At 39.5% G+C, this 15,970-nt stretch overlaps 1 protein-coding gene across 1 annotated transcript in view; it reads left to right on the forward strand.

Moving 5' to 3' along the window:
* The window catches only part of rttn (rotatin), a 79,396-nt gene that overhangs the window by 42,108 nt on the left and 21,318 nt on the right, over positions 1 to 15,970 (forward strand). Inside the window, exons 27-37 of the mRNA XM_088321873.1 lie at positions 1,714 to 1,880; positions 1,986 to 2,205; positions 6,344 to 6,472; positions 7,526 to 7,636; positions 7,959 to 8,117; positions 10,790 to 10,867; positions 11,274 to 11,469; positions 12,485 to 12,585; positions 12,666 to 12,753; positions 15,102 to 15,303; positions 15,370 to 15,460. Of these exons, the coding sequence (XP_088177999.1) occupies positions 1,714 to 1,880; positions 1,986 to 2,205; positions 6,344 to 6,472; positions 7,526 to 7,636; positions 7,959 to 8,117; positions 10,790 to 10,867; positions 11,274 to 11,469; positions 12,485 to 12,585; positions 12,666 to 12,753; positions 15,102 to 15,303; positions 15,370 to 15,460 (1,542 nt within the window). The remainder of the gene's footprint in view (positions 1 to 1,713; positions 1,881 to 1,985; positions 2,206 to 6,343; positions 6,473 to 7,525; positions 7,637 to 7,958; positions 8,118 to 10,789; positions 10,868 to 11,273; positions 11,470 to 12,484; positions 12,586 to 12,665; positions 12,754 to 15,101; positions 15,304 to 15,369; positions 15,461 to 15,970) is intronic.

The following is a 15,970-nucleotide window of genomic DNA, read 5'->3' on the forward strand; positions in this document are numbered from 1 at the left end:
TCCAAACACGGAAATGATGCGCAAATGACGCGATGAGAGGAAGCGGAACAGTCGCCGGCGTCTTTTTTCCGGCCATACCACAGATCAACAGCGGGTTGGCCAATTTTGCTCATTTTCCATCCCGGGCAACCACGGGCAAAAAAAAAACGCAAAATTTTAGCCGTGATTCAGCCGCAAATGTCTGTGTGACCGGCCCCTTACTGTAATCGAGACGGGAGGTCACATTCAATAGCTGAACTATCAAAACGGTGATGTGGTTTCAGTCGGGCATGTCAGAGCAGAAGCATGTCTGAAGTCTACCCACAATACACATAGCAAATTCTGGCAGATACATTTACTTTGGACCATAGGGAAGTGTCAATTTAATGAGTAGTGGCTGTCTGCTGAATGTTTTTTGCCATGGCTTAAATTTGTGCTAGGTAACATGCAGACATTTTTGTGTTATTTGTTTTTGTCAACTCGGTTTTAAATTTGGACTTAGAGGCCTTTAAAAAAGATCTTAAAAGGTCTTGAATTGAACTTGCCTTAAGCTGCAGGAACCCAGATGAAGTAATCAGTAAGCAAGTGAGTTTGTTAAAAAATTCAAATACTTAAAGTCCACTACTTCAAAATTTACAGCTAACAGTACTTTTTGTAAACCTCAGCTATAACAGTAGAACCCTGGTCTAGTGGAGTAGCGGGTGATTGCAAAGAGGGGGAGACTACGATGGTTGATTGAAAATGAAACAGATTTTCAAACTTCCACGAAGATTGTCATGCACTTAAAGGAATCCCATGCTTTTTTCACCTCCTTATCTGTAATAGTAGTTTGATCGTCGATTGGTTACGGCCTTGCAACTTAGCGAGGGTTGAAATTTTTGTATCTTTTTTATACTTTTTGATAATTGTAGGTTTTGTTTCCATGGTTATCATGTTTTGCTTCTCCATTTAGCTTCATGGATAGTTGAAGAATAACAAAACAAAATAATAAAAGTCCAAAGATAATGATTTAGATCATATACAAAAATAAGAGATGTTAATTCTCATCTCATCTCATTAGCTGCACCGCTTATCCTCAGTAGGGGCGCGGGGGTGCTGGAGCCCATCCCAGCAATCATCGGGCTGTGGGCAGGGGACACCCTGAACTGGTTGCCAGCCAATCGCAGGGCACACAGGGACAAACAACTCGCTCGCTCATTCACACCTAGGGACAATTTGGACCGGCCAATCCACCTGAAATGCATGTCTTTGGAATTTGGGAGGAAACCGGAGTGCCCGGAGGAAACCCACGCAAGCACGGGGAGAACATACAAACTCCGCACAGGAAGTCCGGTAGCTGGATTTGAACCCACACAGGAGGTTTCCAAGACCAAGAAATGTTAATTGATTATTGAAATACAGGAATGTTAGTACTATTGCTATAGTCATGGTAAATACTTTGGCAATGGCTTAGCCAACAGTAAATTAACCTTGACTTCTAAAATCCCTTAAGAAACATTTTACACACAAGTGCCCTCGCCTTTTTATAAATTTGTATGTTGTGGCCATAACTGGTGAGTATAAAAAAAAAACCAAATTGTTTGGCATTTTTTGGGACCAAGGAATGTTCAATTGATTGGAGTCACTCGAGCTAGAAAAAACGTACTATTTTCTCAGTCTATTATTATTTTTTTGTTATTATTTTTTTTTTTTTACTAGAAACAAAATCCACCTATTTGCTATGTCCTTCTTTAGGAAACACTGTCCCTTCTCAATTTGCTACCTGGTGTGGAGGCCGCCAGCACAGGCCAACACCCAGCAGAGCCCGAGGAAATCAAAAACCACGTTCGCCAGAAACTCCAACGAGAGCTCACCAGCCTTTTCAAAAACCTGCTCTGTCAGATGACACACACATCGGACTGGTACGAGGTGGTCACAGACAAAGATTCAAGGCGATAACGTTGATTTTGTGCATCGCTCTTTCAAGTGTGTTATTTCTTGTTTGTCTCGCTTATATGCGGTGCCAGGCTGTGTTTGGCACTAGCTGGGCCTTTCAGGAGCCAACTGGCACTCCGCTTCCTTCAGAGCCTGCGGGTGTCTGACGCCCCGCACTTCTACGGCCTCCCCAGCTTGGAGAGAACTCTGCAGGGCATCGCGAGCCTCACAGCCCAGCCTGCTTGGAGCTCGCACTGCCTCGACCTGTCATCCGATTCCCTTTGCGCCAAGTATCTCAGCGGGCTGCTAGAGGTTTGTGGCTGTTTGTTTTCTGGGAGGCCAGGGGAATTGTGGCACCACTCATTAAAAATAGGATTAATCAAATCCCAGAAAGAGGTCATAATATCCAACAATTTAAAAAACGGATTTCCCAGTACAGGGGGCAGGAACGTATGGCTCGGAGGCTAGGTTTACATGAGTGCTTTTGGCTCCGATATAAAACGCTATGATAATCTTGTCTATGGCATTCCAATCCTAGTATATGCAACGCCGAAGCCATGCTGTTGACTCTCGCTTCGGTCTAGGAATTTAAAGGGCATAGTTCCAACTGCAGTTTCCATTTACGGTGTTAGACTAACAGACCCCGTTTTGGCCGTATGTGTCCCTGGAATCCTGTATATGGAAGCTCATTAATCAACATATGTTCACTGTTGAGACACTTAATGATTCAAACCTACAGAACAAGCTGTCAACACCCCTAAAATTGCCAAATACCCAGGGCAATTTGATTGGTTGAGCGGTAGGGATGGGCGGATCTCTGCGCACACAGCATGCTGTCCGCCTCTCTTGCCCAGAACTTAAAGTGATCACAGTCTTAATTTCCATATGTATTGCCGGGTTGCTACGCACTGCTGTGCCAGAAATTGTTTTTCTCATTTTACTACCATAATTTAAAAAAGAAATACAATTTGCAAGGAAATAAGGTTGAAATATGGTAAAAATTATATGTGTCTTATTTTTATAGAAAAAGAAAAACTTTTGTAAAATAGGATAATACAAGCAATTTTAATCTTCTTTTTTTGATCATTTAGTTTAGAAATATTTTGGGAGGAAAAAATAAGATAAACAATAACAATTGTATACATTTCCCCCCTTATTTTAATTAAAAAGATAAAACTGTAGTGTCAGTATCCCTACAAAATATTGTAGTAATTTGGTCATTTTAATTATATATACACATACTGTATGTATACACACACACACACACATAAACATATATATATATATATATATATATATATATACACACAGTGGCTTGCAAAACTATTTGGCCCCCCTGAACTTTGTGACTTTTTGCCGCATTTCAGACTTTAAACATAAAGGTAGAAAACTGTAATTTCTTGAAATGAAATGATCTGAAATGAAATGAAATGAAATGATCTGCATTTATATAGAGCTTCTTGTGAAGCATTGAAGCATCAACAATAAGTGGGACAGAATCATGAAGTGGAACACACTTTATTGGATATTTTAAACTTTTTTAACAAATAAAAAAACGAAAAAGTGGGTGTGCAAAATGATTCAGCCCCTTTACTTTCAGTGCAGCAAACTCTGTCCAGAAGTTCAGTGAGGATCTCTGAATGATTCAATGTTGATCTAAATGACTAACGATGACCTGTCTGTAATCAAGTCTCTGTATAAATGCACCTGCACTCTGATAGTCTCAGAGGTTTGTTTAATGATGAAAACCCACAGAACAAACTAAATATTTTTTTCACATCCCCTCTTTCGTTTTTTATTTGTTAAGTTAAGTTTAAAATATCCAATAAATTGTTTTCTACTTCATGATTCTGTCCAACTTATTGTTGATTCTTCACAAGAAATTACCGTTTTATATCTTGATGTTGGAAGTCTGAAATGTGGCAAAAGGTCACAAAGTTCAAGGGGGCCAAATAGTTTCGCAAGCCACTGTACATACGCACTTATGAATAATGCAAATATATCAAAATATATATGTTTAAATTAATTCCCTCTCAGTCATATGAAATAAAATATTGTTGAGGCATATTTTTTGGGGACACATTTCTACAATTAGTGTACAATAAAAGCTTGTTAGTGATGGTGGCTGCTAAAAATTAAAACAAGATCACTTTTCATGAGAGACGAGTGTGTTTGCAAAGCTTAATGCACAATACCACATAAGAAGCAATCTGCTTTCAGAGGAACTCATTAAAACTGAGTTGGAAGCTATGCATGGGACTTGAAATTGTAAAAAAAGAAACACACAAAATTAATCACTGACAATGACTAGATATGGCATAATGCAGAAATACTTATGAGATTAATCAAGCCTGCCCGCTCCATCTGTTCAGTTGTTCCATCGCCCGTTTCAATGTTTCCATAACATGGCTCGGCGGACCAGCTTGGGGGGGCAGCCGCCCGTCCCAACCTTTTCCCTTTCACGATGAAAGCCCCTGCAGAAGGGGTTGTCGTGTTAACACGACGGTTTGTCCGCGTTGATTGCGAACACAATCACAAAAACAGTGAAGCTCCCGTGTTAGCCGCACAACTTTCCGCACGTTCCTCCTGGCTCAGAAGAGCCCTAAAGCTCCACAGACTTTCTGAGCTCATCGCTCTTCATCTGCTCTTCAGTGCAGTCCCACATCCTGACGGCACATCAAAACGGTATAATTAGTCTCGACTGTGCTAAAGCTTGCCTTTTGCATTGTTGAGGAGCATCTGGTCATATACAAATGAGCAACATGCGTCGTTTCTGGTGTTTTATGCTTTGGTGGTGGGATGTCAAACAGCTGGGAGGAGCAAGCTGGGGTCATGGTGGATGTAGTGTTCCTCCCAACAATTACGCAAAGAATTTGCAAAATATTCTATCCGCCATTGGGACTCAGGAAATTTAGTCTCGAAGTGGACCCATCTGGATTGTTTGCTTTAGAGCTGTGACGGCATTGAAGGAACAGTTTCAAAATGTCGAATCCCATTAACATAACATATGAGGCAGCTCTGAAACAGAATGAGATTAGAGTGAACATTGATTACGCACTGATTATTACTGCTTGGATAAATTACTTACCCTGTTGTTGGGGACCTTGTGACTGTTTTGTTGTGTCCTTCAACCTCCAAAAGCTGCATGAGGTACGTTTAGCTGCCACCATCACAGTGTGCGTTCCTTCAGGATTTGTACAGGTGCTAGAACTCCTTGAAAATGCTTGAATTGTAATTTTTTTGTTTTCCCGGACTGAAATGTGCGTGAATTTCTGGTGAAGTGCTTGTAAATGCTATAAATGTTTCTCAACAAGTCTGTTTAATATGAATATTTGCTTTGCCATTGCATTTTTCTTCCCTTGTGATTAACTACTGCTGGTATTAGTTTGTATGGCATTGTCTTATAAAGCGAGAAAGGGTGCCTTCTACACCTAAACAGGGCACTATGAAATGAGAATTAGTGCAAGGTTTAGGTATCAATTATGGACGTTTATTATAGTCGAGGCAAAAACATTAAGGTAGCGTAGTGGTAAATTGTAATTTGAAGAACTTCCTGCAACTGAAAATTTAAGATTACTATTACTGTCGTTTTCACCCAAAACCTTTATCAGGTGATTTCCCTCAAAAATATATATATTAGTGGTTTACTTAAGATCTAAAAATAATATGTCTTGATAAATGCACAAGCAAGATTAAAAATCACATTTGTAAAACCACATAAATATTTGTGGCTCTTCAAAATACATGACTTGAAAAAGATTCCCAAACAATGTTCCTTGATTACCTTCGCGTTCTTTTGGGTAGGTGATTGTGGCTTCTGGTTTGTATTTTTCGCAGCGTGTTTCGCATTTGGTATAATTTTGTCCTGCTAGCTCCCCCTGAGCGTCAGAGCGGTCGAGGGCTTTCCTGTTTTGTTTGCTCCTGGGTGGTGCTTGTTGGTTGCCCACTGTGTGTTGTTTGGCTGGCTAGCCTGGCGATATCGCCAGTTTTGCCATTTTAGTCTTCTCCCGTCCAACTTTATCCCTGCTTTTTGTTGTCGGTTTTTAGTTAGACCCCTGTTTGTGGCTGTCCGTTTGTTATTTTTTTCGGTTAGCCCCTTTATGGCTGCTCGCCTTTTGTTTGTACCATTACTACATCCACTTGCAACACCACCCCTAGGCATTCTCCACAAAAACTACCTAAAAATGGCTTAAAACTACATAAACTCTTCAACTAATTAACATGTAAAACAATTTGGAGACTGGTTTGCTAGAGTGCTGGTGTTCCTCCGAAGATGTCACGCCTCGGGATGATGAGACACTCCGTTTTCAAAGCGCATTACCTCAGAAAATAAATGGACTATACAGATGCAATTTATATAGATTTTATGCAAAAATTATTTTCTTCTTTCTCACATTTTGCATGTTTAAGAATTTGGGAATACCTTTAAAGAGCTTTTTATTTTGCACAGGTGATCTCTTCGTTTTACATCAAGTGGGGCGGCAACTCCATGTCGTTCATGGGGAAAGGAGTGACCAAGAATGCTGTTGTCTGCTTGCTTCACTTGTCTCATGAGATGCTTGCTGAGACCAAGAAAAAGGTATCGTTCTATATTGTGATCACAAAGTGACCACAAGGGGGCGGCCGAATGTGTTATTGACAGATGTTGCAATTACCAACACCTTAAAATAAATCTTAATATCAATACTTGGTATCAGTGCTCACTCATTCATAATGTATTGTTAATGATCTCTGTCTAAACTAAAGTCGGAACCATTTGTAGCCCGCAGACTATTTTTAGTGGCCCCTCATCATATAATTAAAATTATACTGTCCTAGAAAAACATTCTTTTCAACTAATTTATTGACAGTTGTTTTCCAAAAAATGTGCTGGGGTCAGCAATTTAAGATATGTTTTAAATTTTCTTTCCTAATATACCCACAAAAGTTGCGACAAAACCGATACCAGCCTTTTTTATTTCTACTAGTATCTTCTGCCTTTAAAGGCCATTTAAGATCCTGAAATTAAATGAACGGTAAATTGTCATTAAATAAATGCAGTTTAAAGGAAAATATTTTAAGGTATTTTATTAAATAAAAATCTGTCATTTTTTGCAGAGGGAAGGGAATTCTATGTACTAATGATGACTGTACATGGTTTTTGTATCAATGAATACTTCAAATATACCCAAATTTAGCCATATTTTTATTATGAATTGCTGTCGAACATCCTTAAATGAATTTTAACAAAAATAACTTCTCCCCCCGCACCAAAGAAATAATTCTCGCATATGAACAGGAATAGAATATGGAAAGAGGTTTTCAAGACACCTAATTCAGGGGCTTGTTTACTTAAGTAATATTTTAAATGTTGCTGTCTTTTTCCATTTGCAAACTAAAAAACGCTAAGGTGAATTAATAAACCGAGTCATTCATTTAAGATTTTCAGGAAAAATAATACTTGCATGTACGCATTAGGGAGAGAATTTTTATTGTTGTACTACTGGAAGAAGTAAAATATGATTGTAGGTCACTGTAATCTTCTAAATTGACGAGACTTGAAAGTCCCTGAATATGACCTTTCGGTAAATATTCTAGATATTTTGCGAACGCAAGGCTGCACATAAAAATGTATGCTTTTTTTCTGGCTCAGGACATTATTTCAATGTGGTCTCTGGGGAACCAAAACACCGCAGAGGAACCAAGCGCTCACCAGATGGGTTTAGCCTGGCTCGTCCCTCTCTGGGTGGACAGGGATCAAGAGGTAATTCAAGTATCATTTTCAGGGAAAATTTACGAGAAAACTGGGTTTTTAGTATTCAGCTTGTTGTCTGTCTCACAGCTTTTCTTGATGATATTTTTGGTACAAAGTTTTATTTTAATCTCAACAAGCGAAACCCCAGAAGTTCATCATAAGAAGTTTAACTCGTGAAAAAATTGAGTGTGTACACCGTGTGATGCAGAGATTTGTAATCTCTGTTGGCCGAACAAGCCAAACACGGCAATAGATAAAATGCCAAAAGTGAGGAAAAAATTGAAAAGTCGTTCTCCCCTTCTAATTAAATTCCTGTCGGCGTCTTTCCCAGGTGCGGTTTGCCAGCTTGGGTTTAGGCGCTGCTCTGTCCTCGCTAAAGAGCGGGTGCCTAGCTCTGTGCGCCAGCTGCCAGAACATCGGTGGGGGCCTGTGGGGCACCTTGCTCAACATCCTGCTTGACCAGCATGAGAGCAGCATGGTCCGGAGAGAGGTAGAGCATCACTCACTGTTGTTATTGTTGATGTTTACCTGTTTGTCATAATTGTGTGATGTTATCGCCCCCCTCTACTGGTTTTTGTTACCTTTTAGCTGGTACAAAGGGTGATACTGCCTTTTGCCTAAACACGACTCCTTCACTTGGTTAAATAATAACTCTTGTCACGGTAGCTTTTGTTGTATTAGTTATGTAGACCCCCCCAAAAAGCAAAATTGTGAATGAACGAACAAAGGAGTATGTACACAGATCATTGCAATAGATAATACAAATACAATGACGAAAATATTTATTAAAGTATAATTGTTTTTCGTTTCAATTTGCAGCAAACGCAGCAAGTCAGAACTCATTGGCTGTTTATCTATAGCATGGAGCTCTAACCTTTTTCAAACTGAGAGCTACTTTTTGTTACTAATCAGCGCAAAATGCCCCCAGTTGGATATGCGTTTCTTAAAGAACTAGTCAAGTCATGTTTATTTGTGACGCCCTTAATCACAAAGAGTCTCAAAGGGCTGCACAGACCACAGATTATTGCAAACCACAGATTATTATGACACCATCCCCTGATCTAAAACCTACATGAGGGCAAATAATGCACAGATTGTCAACATTAGATATAGGTCATTCATATGCTAAAGAATAGAAGTGTGTTTTAAGCCACTGAGGTTGCAGATCAAATCTCAGGGGGAAGAGCATTCCAAGGCACTTGCAGATCTCTTCTTGGCTCTTGGGATCACGAGTAGACCAGCGTTTTCAGAGCGAAGGCTCCGGACCGGAACATAAGGGGAAATTAAATCTGAAAGATATGAGGGAGCAAGTCCATGCATGATTTTGTATACTACCAACAGAACCTTAAAATCACATATTAAGCTAACAGGGAGCCAATGCAGGTTAGCTAAAATTGGGGTCATGTGATCAAACTTTCTTCTCTTAGCTCTGCAGCATTTTGTAGCAGCTGAAGGCTCTTGATTATTTTGTTATTTACTTACTTTGTTATTACTATATTGGTAATGTGTTATTACCAGATTACTTATGAAAGTAGGATTAAATAGACTTAGACAACCACTTAAGAAAAATAATTTTACTAGAAAATCACGATGACCCAGCACTGGTGAGCTATTTTCCGAACAGGTCCCCAAGCACTTCAGCTGTCCCTAGGGGGCACCACACTAGTCACCCCGGCTATATAGTATGTTAGCCGTGAATATTGAAATTGATTATAAATGTTTTTTATATCAAATGTACCGGTAATTATATAATATTTTTGTTAAGGGACTTGGCCACCCTAGCGAAGATTAGGGTTGGAAAAAATGAACAAATTAATATTTACTACAATAATTACAGGATTTTCCATAGTCTCTCAGAAGTATAGGTCGCACTAGCCAAAAAATGCATAATTAAGAACGAAAAAACATGCACCATATTTTCATGACCACAGGGCGCACGGAAAGTGACTCTGACCGTAAAGAAAGCAAATCATTTTATGGAGATTCAGCGCAGTTTTGTTCGATGGTTTTGTTTGATAAGGATTACCGATAAAAGATATCAATACCGAACCCAATTTTGCAGCAGCTCTTTGGGAAAAAAAAATAGATATATCCGTTTTTTTACCATGCCTGTGCCTATTGATGTTTAAAAACTGTTTAGGCCTTTAATCAATAGTTATATAAACCACAACCAAATTCAGTTTTGTATTTTTAAACACTCACACTTGTATGCTTGTATGTGTTTTAGTAAGGCGGCCACAGCAGAGGGCACCCGCGCTCAATAATCAAGTCCACCTCATGTACAGTATGTGTAAAATACAGAAATAGAGACTGCGCCTTTTTACACTGCGCCTTATGGTTTTGAAAATACGATATAAGTTGCACTCTGAGTATAAGTCGCATTTCTTATAACACCTAGCACATACATGTCATTCTGGAAGTCAATTTTAAATTAAAAAACAGAGAACACAGTATACTAATGTTACATGTACTTGCATTTCTTAAGCACGCACGTCAGTAATGACTTAACAAATAAAGAGTTATTCAGATACTTTTAGCATGAATAGCATGCTTACAAAACTCAGCTTCACTCCAAATCACTAAATCAAATGAAATATCCATCCTCGGTGTCTATTTTACCGGTAAACAACTCCTCCATCTTGGGAGGTCGACGCTTCCTCCTTCCGCTACAAAAAATGTCGACCCACAACAGGGCATGGTTGTAGATATGAACTCAGGCCTAGAGAGCCCTCTTGCGATTTAGTGTGAAAATAACATGTGAAGCAATATACAGTACCAGTAATAAAAATGTAAACCTCAATGATATAATAATGTGTTAATTATTTCCCATGTAATTCTCACTGGAGTATAAATTGCACCCCCACCATGACTAAAATTGTGACTTATGGTCAGGAAAATACGGTTCTATTTATATGCTCCTTTGGCACGCTGATCGTAATCTAAATGGATGCCCAGATTGATTAATTTTCAACCACAAATGTCAAGTGTGTGAACTGAGTATATTTATTAATTTGCATTTGTGTGGTTTAGATTCACTTAAGTCATATGTTGAGAAATAAATCCCCGTGCTAGCAGCCAATCACAGGCAGAGGGCACTGCTGCTGATAGATTGAGAGTATCAACGTGTGTGTTCTCCGTTTTCTGTTTTTTTTTTTTGTCCAGGCTGCCTTCATCCTGCAGAACCTGCTGGTGATACCAATGCCTGCTAATGCAGAAGAGGCCGAGAATTCCTACTGGCAGGTCAGCAGCTTTGCCAGCTAGTTAAAAAAATGTCTTCTATCTTTTGGGTCCGTGAACTGTTTCTTCAATTTCCTATCCCTCCTTGTCTATGTAGCCACAAAGCTCATAGACACTCCTATTCCCTGGCTTGTTGAACCCCTGGAGGTTCAGTGCAAGGGGAATTGCTTGAATTGATGTTCTCAGCCCCCCTTAGTACCCACATAATAGTTAGAACTTCTGTAAGAACATCAATAGCACCTTTTGGGATGTTTCTGTTAGATGTTTGTCCAGTGATGTAAAAATCAATAACCATAGTCAGTGTCAGCTCTTTTGAACAATCAATGTATATTTTTGCAATGCATCATTAACCTCATATTTTACAGATAAACAAAATAAAATGACAATCTTTCTGTTTAATGCCCGCCAGGAACCACGTGTCCACGATGAAGAGTCCGGCGTATCTTTAGTTGGTCTTCCCGCTTTGCAGGCCCTGCTTTATCACTGTCAGTATTTTCAGCACGTCGCACTGTCTGCGTCGGCATGTTATCGAGGCAGGTACACGTTTCACCTCCAAAAAACAGAAGCTGACGGTCAACTTGGGCCTCGGGAGGGTACCTCAATAGGTGAGTTGTGCTTCCATTGAAAAAAAAAAATATTGAGAAGTTTATTGTTTCATAGACACTCAAAAAAGGAGAGAAGACATCAATGGATTTTGAACTTGCAAGCAGAACAGCCCAAACCTTAAATAAGAAATTAGAACCTGTTCTAAAAGGTTGATCAAGCCTATTAATAACTTTCTAATAGCATTATAATATTACAATAGTGTTATGATGCACTGTTTAAATCGAGCCTTAAAACATTTATATTCTAATGCTTATGAATGACCTATGTTTCTTTGTTGATACCCTTTCAACATCCATTGCAGCCTGGTCATCCTAGAAGGGGGATTACCTCATGTGCTTTTCAAGGTTTCCTAATGACCTCATGCTAAGGTTTTGAGTTTTTCCTTGCCCTAACGTAGGTTTTAGATCAGGGGATGGTGTAATAATGGTCTGTGGTCTGTACAGCCCTTTAAGACTTTTTGTGATTACAGCCATACAAAGAATCATGACTTGACTATTTTTTCATTGCACTATTATTATAAGGTTAAAAAGACAAGTATAACTTAGGCCAGTCTCCAACTAATCCAAACCAATTATTACAATCCCTGGCCTCCCAAAATCTAACAAGTTAACCCTAAATAGCTATAATACATATCATTCCTATCATTAAAACCCATTCAAGATTATATTAGCAAAATTAGGTGTGAGTTTATTATGAGCACGTACATGGAGGAAGTCAGCGGTTGCAAACAACGGTGTATGTGTGATGATGGAGGAGTGGGGTAGAGATGTGAGGGAGGAGTGAGGGAACAAGAGAGAGCACAATTAAAACAACACATGGGATCATGTCCATATGCTAATTATGCTTGCAGCAGTCTTGAGCGCTCAGGTAGCATCTTGAAATTCTCGTGACTTCTATATGTCTATACGTCTATTGTTGACCAGCAGAGTGCTTGAAATGAACTTATAGGAACAGTGATTATCACAAATTGCAAAAAAATAACCTTTTGAATCTTGGTCATTTGTGTATGCCCAGTTTCAGAGAATTCTCTTAATTTTTGGAGAAGTGCCAACGCAGCAGCAATGATCACCGATCCCAGCAGACCTACCAGCTCCTTGTCCACTTCGAGCACCACGGTAAGCTCACCCCCCCCCCCCCCCATTCAATATTTGCCCAATAAACACTGTTTCAATCCAACCCAATGGGGTTTTTATAGGTAAGAGATTCGGGGTCTGAGACATCCAGGTCGGCGTCACCCTTTGGCTGCAATGGAGATGGTCAAGCTAATAGGCAAACAACACAAGGTACCACAGAGTGTTGCTGTGCTGTAAAACATCCATTTTACAATTATTGTGAGGTACAGTTGTTTAAAAATAAATTAAGAGATCCCTCAAGTTTTGGGGCAAACTCTTAAACGTGAACAAAAAAGAAAACCATTTTTTATGACATTGGCACTGAATATATGAACTCGTTTGTTGTTTCCATTGACTGTGATATACGTCAAATTCAATTATACTGTAACTGTCCTAATGGTGAATGAGTATTACATTTTACATTCATCTACCGAAATCTGATGCTAAATAATGACTGAAAATGACAAAAAGGATCCCTGGCTATATAATTTCAGCTCTACTTTTTAGATTCACTGGTTTACCCCTGCTGCATCATGCTATTTTTTCCCCTTTTTATTTTCTTTGTTATTATGTTTGTCTTGCTGTCGGTCACCCCTCCTCAGGGATATGACCAAGGTAGATAGATAGTTAGATAGACCTTTTAGATTACAACGGCCCTTCACTATAGAGCGTAACGGGAACACTGAGCAGCGTCTTCTTGAGAATAAATTTGAGGAATTGAAGTACTGCAAATGGACAAAATGATCTGATATCTGCCTTATTAATTTGTACATAAATTACCCTTATTTTTACTGAAAGTTATCTATCTACCCTGGTCATATCCCTCGAGAGGGGTGACCGACTGCAAGACAAACACATACAAAAAAATAAAATGAAAACAAAACGAAAAAGTAGCAAAAAACACACAATTTTTTTGGGACCATGGCCAACCCTAATGCCCAAACAGCCAAACCAGTTAAGCACAACGGGACACAAGAAATCGGCCAAGTCACTCGCGTCAGGGTGACGCAACACACTCTTTTGTTCAACAGCTTTCACTGGTTTACCCCTGTCGCGTCATACAGGTGCCCTGCCCATCCCTTTGAACGCGTCCATACATCCCACTATCCTTTAACAACACCTCTCCACTCATTCCTATCACCAACAAGTGCTCTAGCTTCCACTAGATTTAGACCTCTTTCCTGCAGTGCACTCATAACACCATCCATCCACGTCAATCGCGGCCCACCTCTTGGTCTCCTCCCATTTACTTCTGCTCTGTAGATCCTCTTCAACATTCGCTCCTCATCCATCCTCTCCATGTGTGCAAACCAACCGAGTACTCTCTTATCCACACGCTTGCTCAGTTCCACTTCTACTCTAGTTCTGTCTCTCACAATTTCATTCCTCAATCTATCCAATCTTGTCACTCCATGCTTGTGTATAAGTAAAAAGAGATGACAGAAAAACAGTCCAGACGCTCCCCTACTTTCGAATATTCGAGTTACAAACAACAGTACATGCAATAGAAAACGTCTTACCGCAATTTTACGAGTAAGAGCGCTATAAAATTGACAAATCTTAACACCCTACTTACGACCATTCGACTCAAGTAAAACGGTAGATACCAACTTTTATTTCCGGATGTCAAAAAATATCCGGACATTGCTGTAAGATAGATTTTGTCTTGTGCACCTTTTTCCGAGTACAGGACAGTACTTTAGTGTTTCTTTCTGCCTCTACTAGCCTGTGGCGCTGTGAGAGCTCACCCAGCAACCTCCCCGAAGAAGAAATCCGGCTTCCTCTTCCTAGTTGGTGTGTAAACATACCATACTGTATCTCCAGCCCGCTAAGAACTTTGATATTTTTATTGTTTAATATCTCGTGCATCCATTCAATATGGTTGGTGTAAAGAAGAGCAGAGCCGTTTCATTTGAAATGAAAGTGTAATAAGGAAGCTTGATGCGGTTGAGAACATCGTTGGATCACGGTTTTTTAGTCACGGTCCACCGCGGAGTAGGAAGTAGCATAACTCTTGAAGCCCATCTTCCAAAAGTAAGTTAAACTTTCTTTATCTTTTTAGAGCATATTATTTTATGAAATGTTTATTCTACAAAATATAGCACTGAAGCAACTTACTAGATAGATAGATAGATAGATAGATAGATAGATAGATAGATAGATAGATACTTTGTTCATCCCCGAAGGGAAATTCACATTTCCAGCAGCGTCCCTGAGCTGAGAACAATAACCAATTCAACTTCGGAATGATCGTCCGGAACGTATCCCGTTCGTAAGTAGAGGAGCGGCTGTATTCTTGTTGCAATTTTACCTGCAATTCTATCCTGATTTCAAGCTATCATTTGTCTACAAAACAATTGGGCAAAGCTTGCCGCATGGTACATCAATCAAGGGAAAATCCACTGAAATTATACAATTCATGAAAAAATAATTCCATGTAGAGTTTTTTTTTTTTACTTTTTGAACCAAAATTACTCAGTTGAGCAACAAATTCCAAAATAAAGAATTTTCTTTTTAAGGGCAAAGCGACATGGAAACAAGTACCTCCGCTTCCTCGCAAGATATCCGACAGCGCCGGCCTTCATCCGCCCTGCCCGTCGTCATAGTTACCCCCGACCTTCTCGTGGCCCACTGCGGCCTGCTGATGAATTTGCTTGCCGTTTTGCCCGATTTTACCCTGACGGCCATTCGGCAGTACCAGCTCTTGGGAGCATTGGCCCAGTAAGATGACAAGGGCAAACTTTATTACAAAATATGTTTAATATAACATTGTTTTTCCCCTTTTAGCTTGGTGGCTGCTGGTCCAATAGAAAAATGTCTCATTGAATTGAAGACACCAAATCTAATTCCTGGAGAGAGAGAAGACATCAAGAGTCAGGTGACCATCGATTTGATTGCTCAAAAGAAACAATATTATTAATTATTTATCAATGCTTATTTTACAGGAAATGTAATGTTTCCAATGATTAGATTTTCGAACTTGATTTTTTTGATTAAAATAATTATATTTATACTTAAGGTGGGGTGTGTTGTATAAGATGTCTTTGAAAGCAGAACCTTTTTTATTACTGCGCCTATTTGCTTTTATTTTACTTGTAGTAAAGCTGTTCGGGGCGGAACACATTTGGTATCAGGGAGGGGCTTTGAGAGTGACTTCATGCTCGTCCCGGTGTTTTCTTTTTTGTTTGTATGTGTTAGTGTCGCATAAATTGTGAAAGTAGGAAAAGGGGTGTTTCAAGTACAGTCTAAACACCAACCCAATCCCCCAAAACCTTAAATGGTAAATGGTCTGCATTAATATAGCGCTTTTCAAGTTAATGAAGACCTCCCAAAGCGCTTTACAATGTGCTTCACACTCACCCATTCACACACACACACTCACACACCA

The sequence above is a fragment of the Urocampus carinirostris genome, chromosome 18 (genome assembly GCF_059441175.1).
Source record: "Urocampus carinirostris isolate Australia breed hairy pipefish chromosome 18, RoL_Ucar_1.0, whole genome shotgun sequence".
Classification (NCBI taxonomy): Eukaryota; Metazoa; Chordata; class Actinopteri; order Syngnathiformes; family Syngnathidae; genus Urocampus; species Urocampus carinirostris.